The following is a 23,694-nucleotide window of genomic DNA, read 5'->3' on the forward strand; positions in this document are numbered from 1 at the left end:
GTTAGAAAGCAATTTACTGCCTTAAGATGAGAGACTCAGCTGACTACAGCACTGACCACGGTGGGACTTAAAATAAGGGGCTGATGCATTTCAGAAAATGTTTTCTTAGATTATTTACCACTTTCTTCGATAGTAATATGATTAAGAAAAGCAAATAATTTAAAAATAACCACTGAAGAAAGCATTTTCACATACATATTTTGTTCTATTTGTGCTACAGTTGTGGTAGGCATTAAGTCTAGTTCTCTGCCTATGAGACGGATTTGGTGACTTGTCCAAAGCCACAGAGTCTAGAAAACGGGAAGCTAGGAGTCTGGTTTGCTTTCCCATGAGCCTCAGCAGCCTCCAGGTTGAGAATTTGATCACTTTTATCTAACTATAGAACTGAGTACTTCAAAAGATTGTCATTGGTGGAGATGATCTGATATTTAGTATCGGTGCATCTTATTATATTCCCGGATCCTTTTAACAGCCTCTTTGTTTTTATAACCTACCTGTGGACAGATTTTGGAGTTCGACTTGAGGGGTATACCACTGGACTTTTCATCGTCCCTTGGGATTGTTGTGAAAGATTTTGAGACAATTGGACAAAATAAGTAAGTCGATTTCAATTGTTTTTCTCATTTTACATACTGTCTTACTATTGTTTATTTTGTTGAAGGAACATATCTTTAATAACATAATATTTCCAATATAATTGTGCTTTAATTCTGTGCCCTCCTCCACCCCTTATGAGCCAATATCAGGTGTGGTTAATCAATGACAGTGCTCTTTCCCAATGACTGCTGTATTCATAAGAGGTTGCAAACACTAAGCCACCACTAGTCTAGCCAATTTGGCACTTAACAGTGAAATCTTTTTATGCTCCTGCAGTTTCTTTGTTAACTACGTATAGGCACTGATGATTTATCCAAACTGTAGCTTTATTGGACACAAACAAAATCATTTCTTCTTCTGATTGTGTATAACCCATGTATGTCTCATTCAAGTTCTCTTTCCAGCCCTGCTTCCATTTTAACGCCTCGCTGGTTTTTTAGACCCAACAGATCCAAACCAGATTCCTACTCTTACTGCCCCTGCCAGTTTCAGATGGGGAAGAGTCATGGTGGTGCCCAGTGGTGGCACACAGAGTTGTCCCCTGGGTAAAGCTGAGGTTCCCATGGGACAGAATGACCTCAGTAAATTCACCCCAGTCCTTGATCTAGACTTTGGCCTTAGACTTGGAACGCAGTCTTAGGTTATCAATCCAAACTAACTAAACTCACAAGAGAACAATTCTTAAAACCATAATACTTGTTATTTTCCAATGGAAATAAATTGCCTGGATGGGGAGGGCATTCTACTCTCTGATTAATGAATTTTTTTTAAAATGAATTAAAAAAAATTTTTATTTTATATTGGAGTATAGTTGATTTACAGTATTGTGTTAGGTTCAGGTGTACAGCGAAGTGATTTAGTTACACATATACATGTATCTATTCTTTTTCAGATTCTTTTCACATATAGGTTATTACAGAGTACTGAGTAGAGTTCCCTGTGCTATACAGTAGGTCCCTGTTGATTATTTTATATAATGTGTATATGTTAATCCCAACCCCCTAATTTATCCCTCCCCCCCACCTTTCCCCTTTGGTAATGTAAGTTTTCTATTAAGTCTGTGAGTCTGTTTCTGTTTTGTGAATAACTTCATTTGTATTATTTTTTTAGATGCCACATAGAAGTGATATCATATGATATTTGTCTTTCTCTGTCCGACTTAACTTCATTTAGTATGATAATCTCTAGGTGCATCCATGTTGCTGCAAATGGCATTATTTTGTTCTTTTTCACGGCTGAGTAATATTCCATTGTGTATATGTACCACATCTCCTTTATCCACTCCTCTGTCGATGGCCATTTAGATTGCTTCCATGTCTTGGCTCTTGTAAATAGTGCTGCAGTGAACATTGGGGTGTATGTATCTTTTCGAATTATGGTTTTCTCTGGATATATGCCCAAGAGTGCGATTGCTGGATCATATGGTAGCTCTATTTTTAGTTCTCTGAGGAACCTCCATACTGTTTTCCACAGTGTCTGCACCAATTTATTGTACATTCCCACCAACAGTGTAGGAGGGTTCCCTTTTCTCCACACCTTCTCCAGCATTTATTGTTTGTAGACTTTTTGATGATGTACATTCAGACTGGTATGAGGTGATACCTCATTGTAGTTTTGATTTGCATTTGTCTAATAATTAGCGATGTTGAACATCTTTTCATGTGCTTTTTGGCCATCTGTATGTCTTCTTTGGAGAAATGTCTGTTTTCCTTCATGTCATTTCACATGGGAAGCCAAATTACTCTCTATCTTTGATTGTAAGATATCATTGACTGTAAGATGTACTATTAAATTAGTAACATGTTTGGGGCGGGCGGTGTTGGGGGGGGAGAAGCCTGATATTAAATGCCCACATCAATTGTGAGAAGCATCCCAGGTTTTAGTAATGTGAATTTATTTTAAATTGTATGTCTTATTCTCAGGTACATTTGGTATGATCAGAAGACTGCAGTGAGAGCAGTAAATTAGAATGAATTAGTTGAGATAGGGTGGCCATATGCTCTGATTTGCTTTGGATAGTCCTGGTTCGTTGTCCCAGCACAATGATTTATGATGTCGCTTTTGCTGTCAACAGTGGCTTGATTTGGACAGTAAATTAGATGGTCATCTTAGTCATTGGGGTCTTCTGCTTAATGGCGTCAGACTAAGAGCCTGCACAGGCTTTGATAGCTACTGCCCATGTCACCTTTCATGAGATCCTTTCTTCCACGTTTCATTGCTGACCAAATGTCCCTGTGACCGATGCATTTTTTTCTTAAGCTACATAAATACATTCTGGTAGATTCTGGCCCTACTCTCTTGGATCGAAAAACCATTCTGGCTTTTTAAGGTTATGTTGTACATCTCAGCTTTGAAGCAATTATATGATTTTCTATCCCCCACCCCAACTTCCAGAGGGCAGTTTTATTTACCAGATTTCGAAGTTCTGGGGAAGTGGGTGATTTAGCCTCACTGTAGTCTCCTAACTGTTACGAATAATAGTTCTTTCTCTTCTTTCCTCTCCTCTTTCTGCAAGTGGTACCACTGTTTATATTCTAGACCAGCCCTCTCCGAAAGAAGTATAGTGCAGGCTGCATATGTAATTAAAATTTTTCTAGTAGCCATGTTATAAAACAAAAAGAAACAGATGAAATGAATTTTAATAATATGTTTTATTTACACATAGAAATGATAATATTATATACACTATGTGAATCAATATTTTAAGAATCATTAAGACATTTTACATGCATTTTATTCTTACACGCCAGATTTCAAAGACTTAGTATTTCACATTAGCAGCACATCTCTGTCCAGACCAGCCATATTTCAAGTGCTCCCTCACCACGTGTGGCTGGTGGCCATCACAGTGGAGAGCACAGCTCCAGACCACTGAGCTCAAAACCTCCGGTCTCTGTGGATCTTCTCCCTTTTACATCCTATCCAATCTGTTGCCAAATCTTACTTCTCTTTCTTTCCACTGTTTGTGCCATGTGCTTCTTCTATTTTTTTAAAAAAATTATTTATTTATTTATTTATTTATGGCTATGTTGGGTCTTCGTTTCTGTGCGAGGGCTTTCTCTAGTTGCGGCAAGCGGGGGCCACTCTTCATCGCGGTGCGCGGGCCTCTCACTATCTCGGCCTCTCTTGTTGCGGAGCACAGGCTCCAGACGCGCAGGCTCAGTAGTTGTGGCTCACGGGCCTAGTCGCTCCGCGGCATGTGGGATCTTCCCAGACCAGGGCTCGAACCCGTGTCCCCTGCATTAGCAGGCAGATTCTCAACCACTGCGCCACCAGGGAAGCCCGATGTGCTTCTTACTTGTAGCCACAGCCAGCAGCCTGGTTCAGGCCTCATCACTTTGTGCCTCATCTATCTGAACTTGGCAATAAAGCCTGGCAGGCTGGTGTGGGAGTTCTCATCTATGTTTTAAACAAAGTTGTTGTTTTCTTGAATGTTTCATGCTCGAGAGAGAGTCAAAACAAACAAATACATGAAGAAATATGTAATAGATCAGGTACTCTGATGTGCTGTAATCTAAGGAGGAAACTGTCATAGCCCATGAAGAAAACTAAAGCAGAGTAAGAGGATGGTTACTGAGGGTGGGGGAAAGTTTTATGTGAGGTGATGATAAGGTGACAATTGAGCAGAGACTAATAAAGTGAAAGAATGAGCCATGCAGCTTTCTGGGGGAAAGAATATTCTCGGCAGAGAGAACAGCAAGTGCAAAGGCCCTGAGGCAGGAGTATACCTGGGTGTTGGAGAAAGATCGAAGAGGCCAGAGGGCTGGGATGGGGGAAGGAGATGAGATCAGCAAAGCCACAACATGCATGGCTTTGTGAGCCACGATGCGAGCTTTGGATTTCATTCCTAGTAGGATGGAAGTTCGTTGAAGAGTACTGAGTATGATCTTATTTACATTTTTAATGTATCGCTTGCACTTTCTGTGTGGAGTTTGGATGTAGGAACCAGTTAGGAAGCAGGGAAAACAATACTGGGAGAACATTATATATTTATTTTATACCTGTTGAAAACACGGTGGGGCCCTTGGATGACAGCAGGGCAGTATTTTAGCTATGTTTGTCCAAAATATTTGTGTATTTTGGTCTCGTATTTTCTTCTTGGCTTTTCTATGAAAGATTTGGCCTTGAGGCTGTGCTCACTGCTCAGTGTGGGAACGTCTCCCTCACCTGGAAGCACAGGGTGGGGGCAGAGAATTTTTCTACCGGCTTAAGGAATGTCTTGCCTATGAACTTTGCTGTTGCCATGGAGACTGGCTGTGTAAATAGGGCCCTCACGCCAGAGTCTGCAGCCCCAGGGCATGTAAGCAAACAGCACCAGGCTGCCTGGGTTTGCCTGAGCATGGTGCCCACACCCATAGGGACTGGACCGGGCAGTCTGAGCACGCGCAGTGCTGGTGCATCAGCAACGTCCCTCCCTAGGCGCTGTGAGCTGGTGGGGCTGTTTGGCGCAGACTCTGTTCTTCCTCATTTTACAGTCATCCAACCAGCCGTGTGGACTGAAAGAGGGTGAGGGAAGAGCTAGAAGAGCCTCTTGGTCACATGATGCACATGAAATGGTATTTTTAGCTGAAAAGTCAGAGTGGAAGGATTTTCCCAGTGGCTGAAGAATGAGAGTTCCCTTTCCAGACAGGCAATGTGGCCGTCCCTTAATGAGCCCTTTGAATGCATTATCCCACCTAATCCTCACAGATACCCAGTTTTTTCTCAGAGAGGTGTAGTCATCTGCTCAGGGTCACACAGCAGGTATGTATCAGAGTCAGCATTTATATTCAGACCTGTGCTCTTGACTTTTCCATTACACTGAAAACCTCTGACCACCTATAGGGACCAAAATGTAGGTGGAATGATTATCTTTTAGCTTAATTTTTTTTTTTTTGCCATGCCGCACTGCTTGTGGGAGGATCTCAGTTCTCCGACCAGGGATTGAACCCGGGCCACTGCAGTGAAAGCACCGAATCTCAACCACTAGACCACCAGGGAACTCCCTAGCTTAAAAATTTTTTTCTAATTTTGCCAAAAATCAAACAAACAAAACAAACAAAAAACAACCCCACTCATTGTCGGAGTATTGATACCTCCTTCTTAGGTAAAAGTTTTAAGCAGGCATTTTATGCTATTGAGTAATAAGTCACTTAAGCTCATTCCCTGCAATGAACAAGATGAGTTCAGAGAATATATCTCATCTCATGTGATCTCATGTGATCTTCACAATGACCTCGAGAAGTGGAGATGAGACTTGAGGCTCAGAGGGGTTGAGGCTGGGACCCTGATCTCTTGGCATCCTGTCTGTGCTGTCACTCTGCTTGAGTTCTTAAAGAAGAAGCATCTTCAGGAGGCTGGAAATATAGGAATGAAAGATTTTTACAAGTTTTCAGATTTGTGCGTGTGTGTATGCGTGTGTGTTCTGCTCATGCTAAGGTGATGTCACAGGGACCAGATTTACCCTCTCGCCTGACACAACTGAAAAAGTAGATGAAATACATGCCCCAGTGGTTTCAGATACTGGACACTAGCAGCACAGGACAGTGACCCCCAAGAGAGGGGGATAAATGAGCTGAGCCCTCTGAGCGCCCAGCTTCATGCCTAGAGAGCACTTCCAGGCTGCACTGCAGGACAGGCAGATCTTGGTTGTCTCCCAGGGTTGGGGAGGTGCAGCTGGGAGCCTAGAGCTAGGCGCGCGTGCACACACACACCCACCCACCACCCACGCAGAGTGCTCCAGAGATTTGCACAGGGCTCCGCTTGACTCCTCAGGTGAGTACTGGTCAGTGAGGAAACTACCTGAGGGCTGAGAATAGTTAATGCTCCCACCATCCAGAGTGGGAAAACCTTCAAATTCATGAGCATAAGGTAGAGTACTCAGAAGGATTTTACCTCAGTATTGTGAAGAAAAAAATAGATACATCGTTATTAAACAGATACACTGTTAGATGATATTATGAGTAGGTATGGACAATGAAACAGGTATTATAATCGTATTCTACAGGTTAAGGAAGGTAGAGGAAAGCTTGAGCAAGTGAAGTAGAGACGCGGAAGGTATTAAAAAAGATCCAAATTGAACGTGTAGGAATGCAAATTACAATGTCTGATATAAAATGACTGTAACTGTCTAAAAGTTTGCCTTCCTAGTACTCTTATTTTTCCCCTCCACCTGTGTGTGCTTGTACATTTGAAACCGTCACATATACCCCACACAAATGCACGGCAAAGTTAGAGACATCCTCTGAAGGTAAATTGTCTGCATTGCTGTAATGTAAGAAGAAGATAACCGAAGACCTCACAATATACCTAGGAGGAAATTTACCCGAGTTCTTGCATAAGAGGTGGTGTGGGCAAGTGGTCAGCTGCATGATCATGAGATCAGTTTGGATTTTGGCTCTGCTACTTACTGGTTGGGTGGCTTTTGGCAAGTTTCTTCATCTTCATGATGGTGGCTGGAATACTTCCTCAGTAAGTGATAGACATAAGGGCAAATTTAATATAATTAAGGAAAAAAATCACTTAAATTTCCTGATGAACAACATAATAGCTAATATCTATTGTGGGCTTACCATGGGCCAGGAATTGTGCTAAAACTGCTCCACACACCATCAGTTTTCATCTTTATAATGACTTTGAGTCAGACAGGCTTATTGACATCTTAGAGTTGAGAAAAATGTGGCTCAGACAGGTTCACCAAATTGCTTAAAGTCACCCAGCTCTTTATTTGGAAGCATGTGGATTTAACCTCGTAAATCCAGAGTTTAACCTCAGACCTTCCAATGTTTATTTCCTCTGTGTGTGTGTGTGTGTGTGTGTGTGTGTGTGTGTGTGTGTGTTGAGGGCCAGAGTGCCAGGATGTGAGTGAGAGCACAGCATAACTAACACACACACTTACACACAGGATGGTACTGGGGGCTGTAGAATTAGAAAAAGTAAAAGGACAAGCCTGGGTTATGAAATATACTAACTCCCTGGGCAAGGGTTTTTTGTTTTTGTTTTGTTTTTGCTTAGAGAAAACAAAGACTGCGGTTTGGAATGGAATTAATTTGATGGGATGGTGTGGTATTGCTTATGAGAAATTTTTGTTTACTGGTGTACGAAAGACCTTGTGTTCAAGCTTTTAATACTTTTATTTCCCCTAGTGGTGAGACCCGCTTCTGCCACTACCATGTGTAAACATAGCAGTGGGATTAATTGAGGCGGTCCCCATGACCTCTCCTTTCCCCCCGTGTGGTTGGTGAGAAGGGTTGAGGCAGGTTTTCTACCTGGAGTAGCTTCTCAGGCTGTGTGAAAGTCTAAGCCAGAGGCAGATGGTACTTGGAACAGAACTCCCAGTTCTGATTTCTTTTTAGTTCCGCTTTTTCAACAGAGCAACAAAGCTATGCAAAGATCAAAGCTGGTTTGGGCTGGCTGGCTCTGGGTGCTGGAGAGGCTGAACCCCGCTGTTTGGGGAGATCACAGCCCTGGTGAGAAACACCCAGAGAGACTGAAAGAGAAAGGCATTTCATAATAAGAGCTGTAATTATCTCCTGATTGTACTTGGAGGAACATCTCTCAGGAGAGGAAGCTTCATAACCTATAAATCATTTGCAAGGTCATTGGACTATCTTCAGTGATGTATCAATTAGTTGACTCACAACAAATATTTGCTTATGGCTGCTGTGTGTCAGACACTGCTATAGGCGCTGGGGGTACTCCATGCCTTTCATGGGGCTCACATCTGAGTGGAGGCAACAGACAATAAACAAGTAAATCCACATATAGTTTATCAGATGGTGATAAATATGATGAAGAAGAATGAAGCAGGGAAAAGGGGAGAAAAAGACAGGGTAAAGGGTGTGTGTGTGTGTGCGCGCATGCATGTACACGTGTGCTGGTTTAGAAAGGTTTTTCATATAAGGATTTGCTCTGGGGTCTCTCTTATAGTGAAACGTTTTATGAGACCTATGGCTTTAAAAATGCATTCAGATTCGACTAATTGGATTTTATGAGAATTCAGCTACAGCTGAAGTTTACTTCTGGTCTAATCCTGAAAATAAAAATTGTTTTCCAAACAGATTCACAGTGTATATGTAGCACTGATGGTGGGGAGGGAGCTATTTGATGTACGTAAGAGAAAGGATTGGTTTTAAGAACTCCGCACAGTGATTGTATAGAAATGGCTGTGGGTAGTTACAAAGGGTTCTTGTCTGTTCATTCATGCCCACTTGCCCACACTCCGCATAGATAAACCCGCCTTCCTGTGATTTAGGCTGTGCATGAGTTCAGACCAGCTTTCCCTGCAAGTACTGACTTGGAGTCATATTTTTTTTAGGATCCCTTTTTCCAGAATAGTGTCTGAAATAATAATGAAAAGTGATATTAAGCACTTACCAGATCATCCTTTTAATCCTTACAACAATACTGTTAGGTAGGAGCTGTCATTATCCCCACTTTGCAGATGAGGGCACTGAGGCTCAGAGAAGTTACACAATCTGTGGTACAAGGATAAGTCTGAATCAGTCAGCTCTGTCTAGCGCCAAGTTCTTAGTCACTATGTTATGCTGTCCCCCTTACTTTATAAGGTCCAAGTGCTTGATGAATGAATGAAAGAATACTACTGCCTTGAGTCTAAAGGATGAGGGCATTAGACAGAGACAGAGCCTGGGAGTTCTGTTGAACTGTCCCGAACGGGCAAGCGTAGAGCCAGAACTTTGAGGACTGAATGAACAGGAGAATTGGTCAGGAGCAAATAGCAAAATGGCGGGTTACAGTCATCTATTCAAGAAATAACTCTCGGACATCTTCTACATGCCAGGCATTAGGCTAGTTAACCCACCCCTGGCCTTGTAGCCTCGCTGCCCTGCCCGGGAGAGCTTTGGGGAAGAGACCTGGGCTTCCACTCAGCTCCTTCCCCTGTTAAAGTGATGCCGTCTGCAGCAAAGGCTGGCCCTGAATCCTGCAGATACTGCCACAGCCTCCAGGCTAGTTCAGTGATTCCAAAATCTGGGCATGGAGTTTGTTGCACCTCCACCTCAGGGGGCTTGTACACGGCTAGGTTGGGGAACCACTGTGGACTAGGAGTTTCTAGGTTTTCTAGAACCCCTGCTCCCTTGTGATGAACAGGACAAAGGCCTCAAAGTCCTCTGACAATCCTGGTGTGGAGTAAGGAGGGGAAGCCACGGGAGGGCGCAGGTAACTAGGTCTGCCGAGTAGATTTTGATGGAGTTTTGCTTTCTCCTTTGTTCTATTAAATAATTGATTGCTATGTCCATGTCTCAAACGTGAACCTGTATTATCACATGGAATGTACTTTTAGAAAACTGCATGTGTTCCCTGTTCCCCAGGTCTGGCTTTGCCAGCTGCCTTCCCTACCCGCCCCCCCCCCTCCGCCCTCCATCCACCCCTCCACCTGTTCTAGACCATTGTTTCTCAGACTTCCTGGGTATAAGAATTAACTAAAGAAAAAGTCTGACTCAGGGTCCTGGGAATCTGTACCCACCCTGCTGATTCTGCTGCAGGGAAGTCTGGGGAACCACATTCTGAGAAACAGTTTTAGGAGCTAATCCAGAGCGCAAAGGGTGGGCCGGTTGGGAGACTCGGAGGGTTCCCCACAGGTGAGGTGGATGGGAGAGCCGGGGAGGTGCTTTCCGGGGTTCCCTGTGATAGGATTCACCGCCATTGCTGCCTCTGCCTCTCCCCCGATCTGGTAGAAAGCAAGGTGCAGGGCTTGGCGCTCCCTCCTTTCGGCTCAGAGCCAAGGGAGGAGCTCCACTGATACTGGCCTAGGGGAGGGAGAAGTCTGCGGAGGGGACGGGACCCAGCCGAGCATCCCCGCTGGCCTTCTGGGCCTGGCGCAGACGACAAGGCCCAGCTGGCTGAGAGCCCAGTGCTTCAAAGGGTGGGCGAGTCATGGTCCTGCAGGAGACCTGGGAGCCACTCAGAAAAGCATTTGTTCCCCAGCCCCGTTGGGGATTGTTACTGCCCCTCGGAGGATGGGAAGTTGGTAGTTCTGCAGTCCTTGGGAGCAGAAACAGAGCAACGTGTGATTTACTTTCCAGCCTCCAACTTATTTTTCCTTTCCTTCATGAGGGAATTTCCAGTAAACCCTCCCCCAATAATCCACGTGGGCTGTGTCCCTGCTGCACAGAAGAACAACTCGCTAGATGTGAGTTCCCCTGACTAAGAGCTCAGCCAGCAAAGCCCTTACTCACCACAGTGGCATGCGACTGTTAACATTTGCGTCCAGGCCAATGGGGAAAACGTTTTCCATTTCTCTTTGAAACACACTAGACTCTGTTTTAACAAGAAAGAAACAAAAGTTCTTAACCAACACTTGCATGACTGAGTTGACTAGTTTACAGTTAAACTCTTTAGTTCCCCCAAACCTAACATCTAATTTTCAAGTAGTTGCTTCCATTGCTTAGAATTAGTTTGATGTCACAGAGAGAACCAACAACAAACTATATGGGCGTTTGTGGACTGAAAGGAATAGGAGAAGGACTGGCTCTTTCTTCATTTCAGAATACATCTGCTGTTTATTATTCTTGCACCATAAGTTTCTTTTTGAGGCGTGGTCCATCCATTTTAGTGTTGGGTGGAGCCCATGGGGAGACTCTTATTTTTCCATGAAAACACAGGGCAAAAGTTTCCCCATTACTTTCACACCATAATATTTTAACATATTTATAGCATTAGTAATATGAAAGAAATAGGGTCTTGGTTTAGTATCACCTTCTTTAAAGAAAATTGGCTTGTGGTCCGACTGAACTCTTCTTATTCCCTGTGTAGGAGGCCAAGTCATCATTTCCCAGTCTCTCACTGTATTTTGTATCCAAGCAACATCATAGAAAATAGGCCAGGCCAGGCTTGCCTTCAAAGCCCTATAGAGTTCAGACAACCATAGTGGATGTTTTCTTCAACTTACAGTGAAAGATCTTAGAAGTTGTAACTGTTTACATTTTTCTTCAACTCACTGAGCCGTTAAAAATATTTTGTGGATTAAAGTCTTTCTAGGCTTTCATCTAAACACGCACTATCTTTACTTCAGAAAAAAGAAATTTAAGTTTTCTTTGACGTCTCCCTCCCCTCCACCCACCCCACCCCACCCCACCCCCACAAGCATAAGAATTTTATGATGAAAAAGCAAATCTTAAGAAATGGGACTAAAGGTTTCTGAAAGAAGGAATTGAGATCAGACTTCATGATTGGCTTCTTTTATTTCACTCCGTTCCTGGTCTGTTATTTGTTACCATACTCTCACACCCTCTCATGGGGAGGGGAAAGCGGCGGATACTGGATGAGTCAGAATGGAGGTTGTAAAACCATTCAGGGCCATAAAGGGCCAGCAGATGGGTTTTGTGTTTTAGGCATAGCTGTTCTCCCCAGTTAGCCACAAGTCCCACCACTCCCTATTGTCTTACCTAATACTCACTGTATTCCACATTTCTGTTATTGGCCTAAACTTTCCTCCTGACACCCTGTGGGAATTTGTTTGACTCCTGATGTTATAGGCCAATGCCTTTGAAGGCAGAAAACTTGCCTAGTATTCTGGATTGTTCATTATGGACATTTTCTAGGATATTTTTTTCCCCCTAAATCAATGAACAAAGGCTTTAAGAGAAAAGAAATGTATAACATGAGAGAGTTTTCTGAATAGACATACATAGGAACATCACATGTATAAGCCAGTAGCAGACTTTCAGGGCTAAAAAGGGTCTGAGGAATTCTTTCAATCTACTCATTTGCAGATAATGAAGGGGGCTCAGAGATTTGGGTGACTTAAGCAAGTCCTCAAAGGAAGTTGAGACACAGAGTTAGGGGTAGAACAGGAATTGTCTAACCCAGTGGTTCTCAGCCTGTGGTGATTTTGCCTATGGAGACAACTGGCAATGTGTAGAGATGCTCTAGTGGGTAGAGGCCAGGGAAGGTGCTGAGCATCTGACAAGGCACAGGACAGCCCCCTAAAACAAATAATTATCCAGTTCAAAGTGTCAGTAGTGCCACTGTTGATAAATGCTGGTCCAACCCAGGTCAGCCCTCTTTCCACTTCAGTATCATCCCTGCATGCTGTATTTTTTGTTTTTTTGTTCCAGGGATTATTTATTGTTTTTTTTTTTTTTTTTTTTTTTTTTTTTAATGTCTGAAACATTTATATTAACATATTTCCATACATATTTCCATACAAATACAAATATGATTTTTACAAATTTCATGTAATGTCTGAAACATTTATATTAACATATTTCCATACATATTTCCATACAAATACAAATATAAGATTTTTAGAAATTTCATGTAATGTCTGAAACATTTATATTAACATATTTCCATACAAATAACCCAATGAAAGTTTAGTATTAGTTGTTTTGTTTGTTTTTTTATACTGCAGGTTCTTATTAGGCATCAGTTTTATACACATCAGTGTATACATGTCAATCCCAATCGCCCAATTCACCACACCACCATCCCCACCCCACCGCAGTTTTCCCCCCTTGGTGTCCATATGTCCATTCTCTACATCTGTGTCTCAACTTCTGCCCTGCAAACTGGCTCATCTGTACCATTTTTCTAGGTTCCGCATACATGCATTAATATACGATATTTGTTTTTCTCTTTCTGACTTACTTCACTCTGTATGACAGTCTCTAGATCCATCCACGTCTCAACAAATGACTCAATTTCGTTCCTTTTTATGGCTGAGTAATATTCCATTGTATATATGTACCACAACTTCTTTATCCATTCGTCTGTTGATGGGCATTTAGGTTGCTTCCATGACCTGGCTATTGTAAATAGTGCTGCAATGAACATTCGGGTGCATGTGTCTTTTTGAATTACGGTTTTCTCTGGGTATATGCCCAGTAGTGGGATTGCTGGGTCATATGGTAATTCTATTTTTAGTTTTTTAAGGAACCTCCATATTGTTCTCCATAGTGGCTGTATCAATTTACATTCCCACCAACAGTGCAAGAGGGTTCCCTTTTCACCACACCCTCTCCAGCATTTGTTGTTTGTAGATTTTCTGATGATGCCCATTCTAACAGGAGTGAGGTGATACCTCATTGTAGTTTTGATTTGCATTTCTCTAATAATTAGTGATGTTGAGCATCTTTTCATGTGCTTCGTGGCCGTCTGTATGTCTTCTTTGGAGAAATGTCTATTTAGGTCTTCTGCCCATTTTTGGATTGGGGTGTTTGTTTCTTTGATATTGAGCTGAATGAGCTGTTTATATATTTTGGAGATTAATCCTTTGTCCGTTGATTCATTTGCAAATATTTTCTCCCATTCTGAGCGTTGTCTTTTCGTCTTGTTTATGGTTTCCTTTGCTGTGCAAAAGCTTTGAAGTTTCATTAGGTCCCACTTGTTTATTTTTGTTTTTATTTCCATTACTCTAGGAGGTGGATCAAAAAAGATCTTGCTGTGATTTATGTCAAAGAGTGTTCTTCCTATGTTTTCCTCTAAGAGTTTTATAGTGTCCAGTCTTATATTTAGGTCTCTAATCCATTTTGAGTTTATTTTTGTGTATGGTGTTAGGGAGTATTCTAATTTCATTCTTTTACATGTAGCTGTCCAGTTTTCCCAGCACCACTTATTGAAGAGACTGTCTTTTCTCCATTGTATATCTTTGCCTCCTTTGTCATAGATTAGTTGACCATAGGTGCGTGGGTTAATGTCTGGGCTTTCTATCTTGTTCCATTGATCTATGTTTCTGTTTTTGTGCCAGTACCATATTGTCTTGATTACTGTAGCTTTGTAGTATAGTCTGAAGTCAGGGAGTCTGATCCCTCCAGCTCCATTTTTTTGCCTCAAGACTGCTTTGCCTATTCGGGGTCTTTTGTGTCTCCATACAAATTTTAAGATGATTTGTTCTAGCTCAGTAAAAAATGCCATTGGTAATTTGATAGGGATTGCATTGAATCTGTAGATTGCTTTGGGTAGTATACTCATTTTCACAATGTTGATTCTTCCAATCCAAGAACATGGTATATCTCTCCATCTGTTGGTATCATCTTTAATTTCTTTCATCAGTGTCTTATAGTTTTCTGCATACAGGTCTTTTGTCTCCCTAGGTAGGTTTATTCCTAGGTATTTTATTCTTTTTGTTGCAATGGTAAATGGGAGTGTTTCCATAATTTCTCTTTCAGATTTTTCATCATTAGTGTATAGGAATGCAAGAGATTTCTGTGCATTAATTTTGTATCCTGTAACTTTACCATATTCATTAATTAGCTCTAGCAGTTTTCTGGTGGCAGTTTTAGGATTCTCTATGTATAGTATCATGTCATCCGCAAACAGTGACAGTTTTACTTCTTCTTTTCCAATTTGTATTCCTTTTATTTCTTTTTCTTCTCTGATTGCCGTGGCTAGGACTTCCAAAACTATGTTGAATAATAGTGGTGAGAGTGGACATCCTTGTCTCGTTCCTGATCTTAGAGGAAATGCTTTCAGTTTTTCACCATTGAGAATGATGTTTGCCGTGGGTTTGTCATATATGGCCTTTATTATGTTGAGGTAGGTTCCCTCTATGCCCACTTTCTGGAGAGTTTTTATCAGAAATGGGTGTTGAATTTTGTCAAAAGCTTTTTCTGCATCTATTGAGATGATCATATGGTTTTTATTCTTCAATTTGTTAATATGGTGTATCACATTGATTGATTTGCGTATATTGAAGAATCCTTGCATCCCTGGGATAAATCCCACTTGATCGTGGTGTATGATCCTTTTAATGTGTTGTTGGATTCTCTTTGCTAGTATTTTGTTGAGGATTTTTGCATCTATATTCATCAGTGATATTGGTCTGTAATTTTCTTTTTTTGTAGTGTCTTTGTCTGGTTTTGGTATCAGGGTGATGGTGGCCTCATAGAATGAGTTTGGGAGTGTTCCTTCCTCTGCAATTTTTTGGAAGAGTTTGAGAAGGATGGGTGTTAGCTCTTCTCTAAATGTTTGATAGAATTCACCTGTGAAGCCGTCTGGTCCTGGACTTTTGTTTGTTGGAAGATTTTTAATCACAGTTTCAATTTCATTACTTGTGATTGGTCTGTTCATATTTTCTATTTCTTCCTGGTTCAGTCTTGGAAGGTTATACCTTTCTAAGAATTTGTCCATTTCTTCCAGGTTGTCCATTTTATTGGCATAAAGTTGCTTGTAGTAGTCTCTTAGGATGCTTTGTATTTCTGCAGTGTCTGTTGTAACTTCTCCTTTTTCATTTCTGATTTTATTGATTTGAGTCCTCTCCCTCTTTTTCTTGATGAGTCTGGCTAATGGCTTATCCATTTTGTTTATCTTCTCAAAGAACCAGCTTTTAATTTTATTGATCTTTGCTATTGTTTTCTTTGTTTCTATTTCATTTATTTCTGCTCTGATCTTTATGATTTCTTTCCTTCTGCTAACTTTGGGTTTTGTTTGTTCTTCTTTCTCTAGTTTCTTTAAGTGTAAGGTTAGATTGTTTACTTGAGCTTTTTCTTGTTTCTTTAGGTAGGCTTGTATAGCTATAAACTTCCCTCTTAGAACTGCTTTTGCTGCATCCCATAGGTTTTGGGTCGTTGTGTTTTCATTGTCATTTGTCTCTAGGTATTTTTTGATTTCCTCTTTGATTTCTTCAGTGATCTCTTGGTTATTTAGTAACGTATTGTTTAGCCTCCATGTGTTTGTCCTTTTTACGTTTTTTTCCCTGTAATTCATTTCTAATCTCATAGCATTGTGGTCAGAAAAGATGCTTGATATGATTTCAATTTTCTTAAATTTACTGAGGCTTGATTTGTGACCCAAGATGTGATCTATCTTGGAGAATGTTCCGTGCGCACTTGAGAAGAACGTGTAATCTGCTGTTTTTGGATGGAATGTCCGATATATATCAATTAAATCTATCTGGTCTATTGTGTCATTTAAAGCTTCTGTTTCCTTATTTATTTTCATTTTGGATGATCTGTCCATTGGTGTAAGTGAGGTGTTAAAGTCCCCCACTATTATTGTGTTACTGTCGATTTCCTCTTTTATAGCTGTTAGCAGTTGCCTTATGTATTGAGGTGCTCCTATGTTGGGTGCATATATATTTATAATTGTTATATCTTCTTCTTGGATTGATCCCTGGATCATTATGTAGTGTCCTTCCTTGTCTCTTGTAACATTCTTTATTTTAAAGTCTATTTTATCTGATATGAGTATAGCTACTCCAGCTTTCTTTTGATTTCCATTTGCATGGAATATCTTTTTCCATCCCCTCACTTTCAGTCTGTATGTGTCCCTAGGTCTAAAGTGGGTCTCTTGTAGACAGCATATATATGGGTCTTGTTTTTGTATCCATTCAGCCAGTCTATGTCTTTTGGTTGGGGCATTTAATCCATTCACGTTTAAGGTAATAATCGATATGTATGTTCCTATGACCATTTTCTTAATTGTTTTGGGTTTGTTTTTGTAGGTCCTTTTCTTCTCTTGTGTTTCCCACTTAGAGAAGTTCCTTTAGCATTTGTTGTAGAGCTGGTTTGGTGGTGCTGAATTCTCTTAGCTTTTGCTTGTCTGTAAAGCTTTTGATTTCTCCATCAAATCTAAATGAGATCCTTGCCGGGTAGAGTAATCTTGGTTGTAGGTTCTTCCCTTTCATCACTTTAAGTATATCCTGCCACTCCCTTCTGGCTTGCAGAGTTTCTGCTGAGAAATCAGCTGTTAACCTTATGGGAGTTCCCTTGTATGTTATTTGTCGTTTTTCCCTTGCTGCTTTCAATAATTTTTCTTTGTCTTTAATTTTTGCCACTTTGATTACTATGTGTCTCGGCGTGTTTCTCCTTGGGTTTATCCTGTATGGGACTCTCTGCGCTTCCTGGACCTGGGTGGCTATTTCCTTTCCCATGTTAGGGAAGTTTTCGACTATAATCTCTTCAAATATTTTCTCTGGTCCTTTCTCTCTCTCTTCTCCTTCTGGGACCCCTATAATGCGAATGTTGTTGCGTTTAATGTTGTCCCAGAGGTCTCTTAGGCTGTCTTCATTTCTTTTCATTCTTTTTTCTTTATTCTGTTCTGCAGCAGTGAATTCCATCATTCTGTCTTCCAGGTCACTTATCCGTTCTTCTGCCTCAGTTATTCTGCTATTGATTCCTTCTAGTGTAGTTTTCATTTCAGTTATTGTATTGGTCATCTCTGTTTGTTTGTTCTTTAATTCTTCTAGGTCTTTGTTAATCATTTCTTGCATCTTCTCAATCTTTGCCTCCATTCTTATTCCGAGGTCCTGGATCATCTTCACTATCATTATTCTGAATTCTTTTTCTGGAAGGTTGCCTATCTCCACTTCATTTAGTTGTTTTTCTGGGGTTTTATCTTGTTCCTTCATCTGGGACATAGCCCTCTGCCTTTTCATCTTCTCTATCTTTCTGTAACTGTGGTTTTTGGTCCACAGGCTGCAGGATTATAGTTTTTCTTGCTTCTGTTGTCTGCCCTCTGGTGGTTGAGGCTATCTAAGAGGCTTGATGGGAGGCTCTGGTGGTGGGTAGAGCTGACTGTTGCTGTGGCGGTCAGAGCTCAGTAAAACCTTAATCCACTTGACTGTTGATGGGTGGGGCTGGGTTCCCTCCCTGTTGCTGTGGCGGTCAGAGCTCAGTAAAACCTTAATCCACTTGACTGTTGATGGGTGGGGCTGGGTTCCCTCCCTGTTGGCTGTTTTGCCTGAGGCAACCCAACACTGGAGCCTACCCGTGCTCTTTGGTGGGGTTAATGGCAGACTCTGGGAGGGCTCACGCCAAGGAGAACTTCCCAGAACCTCTGCTGCCAGTGTCCTTATCCCCACGGTGAAACAGAGCCACCACTCGCCTCTGCAGGAGACCCCCCAACACCAGCAGGTAGGTCTGGTTCAGTCTCCCCCAGGCTCACTGCTCCTTCCCCTGGGTCCTGATGCACACATTACTTTGTGTGTGCCCTCCAAGAGTGGGATCTCTGTTTCCCCCAGTCCCGTCAAAGTCCTGCAATCCAATTCCCACTAGCCTTCAAAGTCTGATTCTCTAGGAATTCCTCCTCCCGTTGCCTGACCCCCAGGTTGGGAAGCCTGACGTGGGGCTCAGAACCTTTACTCCAGTGGGTGGACTTCTGTGGTATAAGTGTTCACCAGTCTGTGAGTCACCCACCCAGCAGTTATGGGGTTTGATTTTACTCTGATTGCGCCCCTCCTACCGTCTCACTGTGGCTTCTCCTCTGTCCTTGGACGTGGGGTATCCTCCTTGGTGAAGTCCAGGGTCTTCCTGTCAATGATTGTCCAGCAGCCAGTTGTGATTCTGGTGCTCTCGCAAGAGGGAGTGACAGCACGTCCTTCTACTCCGCCATCTTGGTTAATCTCCCAAAAGGTTGAACTTTTATTGCCACCTTCAACCTCTTTGGTATCACTTGCAACGTTCAGATCCTGTGATCCTCGGTTCTGGGCTCGGTTTCAGCAGTTAACGGTCACAATGGAAACCCAAGGAGAAAGCAGACTGGAGAATCACTGATTTAGAAATTAGAGAACCAAATTACATTCAGTTCATTTCAACACATATTTGTTGAGAACTTGTCAGATGCCAGGAAGTCTTCTGGATGCTTGGGATATATCAACTCCCTTTGGACAGCTGTATTACTGCAGTCACTTCCACTGGTCTCCCTACTTGCGCCGCTACTCTTCTATAGACTGTTACAACTCCGGATTATTTATTGTTGATAGAGATTTAGGTCATCTTGGCTTCAGCAAAAGCAAATCAGTACATGTTCAAGTGTACAATGTTATGATTTTAATCATGAAGTTAGGTTATGAATCATGGAACTGTGAGGAGTAAAATCCAGTGTGTTTCCATGTCTTTCCAAGGTGAGTACCAGTCAGATAACTTTTAAACCTTTTCACACTTTGTTCTTATTGAAAAAACCGAATTAACCAACCCCTTGGCCTGCTGTCTTGAAACATGGAGAGAAGCCCATGGCGAGAAGCTCACACCCTGTGGGGCTGGAAGAGATTTTGCCAGGGGTTCTCACCTTGTGTGAGAGGTTTCTCTGTTTCATCAAGTGGACATGGAGTCATGGGTAGTCTCTTGTCCTCAATATATCAGGGGAATAAAAACCCAAGTGAGAAGAAAACATACTGATGTTAAGAAAACAAAAACAAACAAACAAGAAACTAACATACGGAGTGAACGTACTCATCTGAAAAATTACTCTGTAAAGGTCCCGTCAATTCTCAGCATTGACAGAGAGACCTAATTTCTATATTGACCTAAAAGGGCTGAAAAGTGCACTCTTAATCCTCTGGAGGAAAAATTTTTCTTTTCTGACTCTACTTGTGATATTAGAAGAGAGGAGAATCCATCATGGTTGTTGAATGTCTTGGGTGTGTTCGTTTCAAGTCAGTGCACTCTTCCAAGAAGCCCTGTGCCAGTGGCTCACGTCATGGGGTAAGTTGTGTGAAACAGGGTGCCATAGCAATGTTTGGTCTCGTGTGATATAATGTATCTATTCACAGAAAGTGAAGTCACTTATTCTGAGTCACTGGACGTATGTGGTTGGATGACAGACCCCGAATCTACAATCTGGTCCTATTTCTGAGGTCCGAGTGGGGGATGAGAATACAGATATATGTCTGTTTAAAAATAATGTGTCTATGTTGACATCAACTTTCACTTCCTGATTTTAAAACAAAATGTACATTTTTTTTTTTTAAGAATAATTAATTAATTAATTATTTATTTATTTTTGGCTGTGTTGGGTCTTCGTTTCTGTGCGAGGACTTTCTCCAGTTGCGGCAAGTGGGGGCCACTCTTCATCACGGTGCGCGGGCCTCTCACTATTGCGGCCTCTCTTGTTGCGGAGCACAGGCTCCAGACGCGCAGGCTCAGTAGTTGTGGCTCACGGGCCTAGTTGCTCCGCGGCATGTGGGATCTTCCCAGACCAGGGCTCGAACCCGTGTCCCCTGCATTGGCAGGCAGACTCAACCACTGCGCCACCAGGGAAGCCCAACATTTTTAAATAAAATGAATATTTCTCCACAGGGGGATCTTTCCTGATTATTGTTTTTGCCTGAAAACCCAGAGCTATTTATATTCTCAACTACAGTTTCTTCACCACGGGGTTTTTGGTATAAGGAATCTCTCCTATCATTTTGAGGACTTGATGTTTAGTTTTCTAACTTTATGCTAATGGTATTCCAGGCTATCATATCTGCTATTGTTAGTATAAGTGGCTGCAAATATAGACAAGATATAAGTAAATAGCATTTAAAAATTCTTACTATTTCTCTTTTCCTTTTTCAGTATCTATACTGAGAGCACACCCCTGGACTCTCTTTGCTTTTTGATTGCATTTCACAAAGGGAACTCCTTCAATTCACCCACTCTCATACCATGTTGTGTGTTATAACCCCAATTTACAGACTGTATTCCACAGGTTACACTTCTATATTGACCAACTCACTGGGGATGTGTGTTCTATAAATTTTTTTGATCATGTGCCCTAACTACAAAAATGTTTCTTTCCTTCATTCAGTAAATATCTATTAATAAGCAAACTATGTTCCAAGCACTGGGGTTAGAGGAATGAACAGAGCAGGAAACAATCCCTGCCTTTCAGGAGCTTCACTCTAGTAAGGAGGGACACAGGTGTACTTCTGTACCAGTATGTTATGTGCGCTAACAGGTAGATGGTCAAAACCACAATAAGATATCACATCACACCTGTCAGCATGGCTGTCATCAAAAAGACCACAAGCAACAAATGTTGGCAAGGATGTGGAGAAAAGGGAACCCTTTTACACTGTTTGTGGGAATGTAAATTGGTGCAGCCACTGTAAAAACAAAACAAAACAGTATGGAGGTTCCTCAAAAAACTAAAAATAGAGTTACCATAGGACCCAGCAATTCCACTCGGGTATATATTCGAAGAAAATGAAAACACGATTTCAAAAAGATATCTGCACCTCAGTGTTTATAGCAGCATTATTTACAATAGCCAAGATATGGAAGCAAGCTAAGTGTCCATCGACAGATGAATGGATAAAGAAGATGTGGCACATATACACAATGGAATATTACTCAGCCATAAAAAAGAATGAAATTTTCTTGTTTGCAACAACGTGGATGGACCTGGAGGGTATTATGCTTAGTGACTGAAGTAAGACAGAGAAAGAAAATTCTGTGTGTTATCACTTATATGTGGAATCTAAAAATTAAAACAAGTGAAAGAATATAACAACAAAAAAATAAGAGGTGGCTGGGTAAGTGGTAGAGGCTGAATATAATCCCTTGGGGTCCAGGAAGAGAAAGAAGTGCACGCATCCAACTTTTGAATGATGCTTCACAGCATGTGAGTTAGCAAGTTACCCCTCAGTAAACTAGCAACCTATTTACACTGCAAGAAAGTTTACTTGGGGGGATGTTTTTACAGTGGACAATGTTGGGTTTTTTTTTTGCTCAAATGTTCCCAAGTGGCCTTTATTTCACAAAACTATTTCCATTAAAATTATTTCCTATACCACTTTAACTATATGATACTATTCAAATGAAAATCAATCGGCAAATTTACAAATTATGCACTTTTAAGTCATTTCTTCTACGTTGAGGCTGTACACGTCAGACAGCATCAGTGCCCAGGCCTGAGTCAGTGAATTCCTAACGCTCTTCCATTAACCTGGACTCGGACTTTCACATTTGGTCAGGTATCCGTTACACCAAAGCAGCTTCTGAACCATGTGTTACCTGGCCCAGGTGGAAGCTTAGATTTTCTGTGTTCTTGTGTGGTTTCCTCAGCCCATTACTAAATCAATTAGCCAGTCTCTGAAGACCATGGCCTACATGAGATGAAGTCTACTACTGCTACTACCTACATGAAGGATGATGGAACCAAAACAAACAAGCAAAAAAAAATCAAAAAATTTTAGGAAATAAGGTGAAAGTGAGAAAAACTTCCGCATGACACCTGTATTAATTTTCTGTTGCTGCTTTAAATTACTACAAACTTAGTGGCTTAAAACGTCACAATTTTACCACGGTACAGCTCTACTGGTCTGAAGTCCAGTGGGCTTACCTTCAAAATGAAGGTGTCAGCTGGGCTGTGTTCGTCTTGGAGGCTCTAGGAGAGAATCCATTTTCTTGCCTTTTCCAGCTTCTATAGGCCGCCTGCATTCCTTGGCTTGTGGTCCCTTCAAACTAGTGACAGCTTGTTGAGTGTTTCTTGCAAGTCTCTTGACTCTGTCTCCCTCTTCTACTTTCAATCCTGGATTATCTGGGTAGGCCCAGTCTAATCATATTAAGGTCAGCTGATTAGCAACCTTAATTCCCTCTGCTACCTTAAACTCCCTTTTGTTTTGTATCACAGCATATTAACAGGTTACAGTGGGCAATGTTTTATGAGTCCTTTTAAATGTCCATTACAGAAGAATGCCTAAACTTTGTCCTACTTTTCTCTCTTCCTGGATTCTTCGAGGTTATATTCAGTCTTTGTCTCTCACCCATCGATCTCATTTGTGACTTGAAATTTCACAGGCACCATAGTTTGACTCTTGAAATGACTACTTGTTATGGAGACGTGGAGGCCGAAGTGTGATGGTTATTGCCAAAATACCCTGCTAGGGAGAGCACAAAATGGCCCACGCTTCATTATGAGTGATTTTAATGCTCGCAGATGAACAGGAAGAGGATTGGAAGGTCCAGTGCGGAAATGGAAACATGCCTCTTATGTGGGTTACTGTGTGCTTTTTCCTTTCCCCTGCAGGTTAATTGGCACGGCCACCGTAGCCCTGAAAGACCTGATCGGCGACCAGAGCCGATCGCTGCCCTACAAACTGATCTCCCTGCTAAACGAAAGGGGGCAAGAGACTGGGGTGAGCATTTCCCTCTTGTTGAATGGCTTTGAAGTGAGATGGCTTTGCAAAGGTTCATTAAGACAAGAGTGTGAAATTATAAGTAGCTCACTACACACACACACACACTCTCCCTAATGGTTTTGAGATAAATAGGCGCATTTACAAATGATATGGCCTCATCCTGTACTCATACTGACAGAACTACAAAGTAGATTAACTTGATTTTCTATGGCAGAATGCTATAGCATGAGTGGGACCCTATCTTGGTACAGCTCTGGGCATATTCACTTGGTTGTTAACATTTGTATGGTGAGTATAGCTCTGTGTATCAGATA

At 41.6% G+C, this 23,694-nt stretch overlaps 1 protein-coding gene across 2 annotated transcripts in view; it reads left to right on the forward strand.

Annotated features, from left to right (window-relative positions):
* The window catches only part of MYOF (myoferlin), a 163,956-nt gene that overhangs the window by 24,020 nt on the left and 116,242 nt on the right, over window positions 1–23,694 (forward strand). For both annotated transcript variants that reach the window (XM_059900706.1, XM_059900705.1), the window contains exons 3-4: window positions 505–596; window positions 23,269–23,377. In XM_059900706.1, coding sequence (XP_059756689.1) covers window positions 505–596; window positions 23,269–23,377 — 201 coding nt within the window. The remainder of the gene's footprint in view (window positions 1–504; window positions 597–23,268; window positions 23,378–23,694) is intronic.

Source organism: Balaenoptera ricei, chromosome 16, assembly GCF_028023285.1.
Source record: "Balaenoptera ricei isolate mBalRic1 chromosome 16, mBalRic1.hap2, whole genome shotgun sequence".
NCBI classification, from domain to species: Eukaryota; Metazoa; Chordata; class Mammalia; order Artiodactyla; family Balaenopteridae; genus Balaenoptera; species Balaenoptera ricei.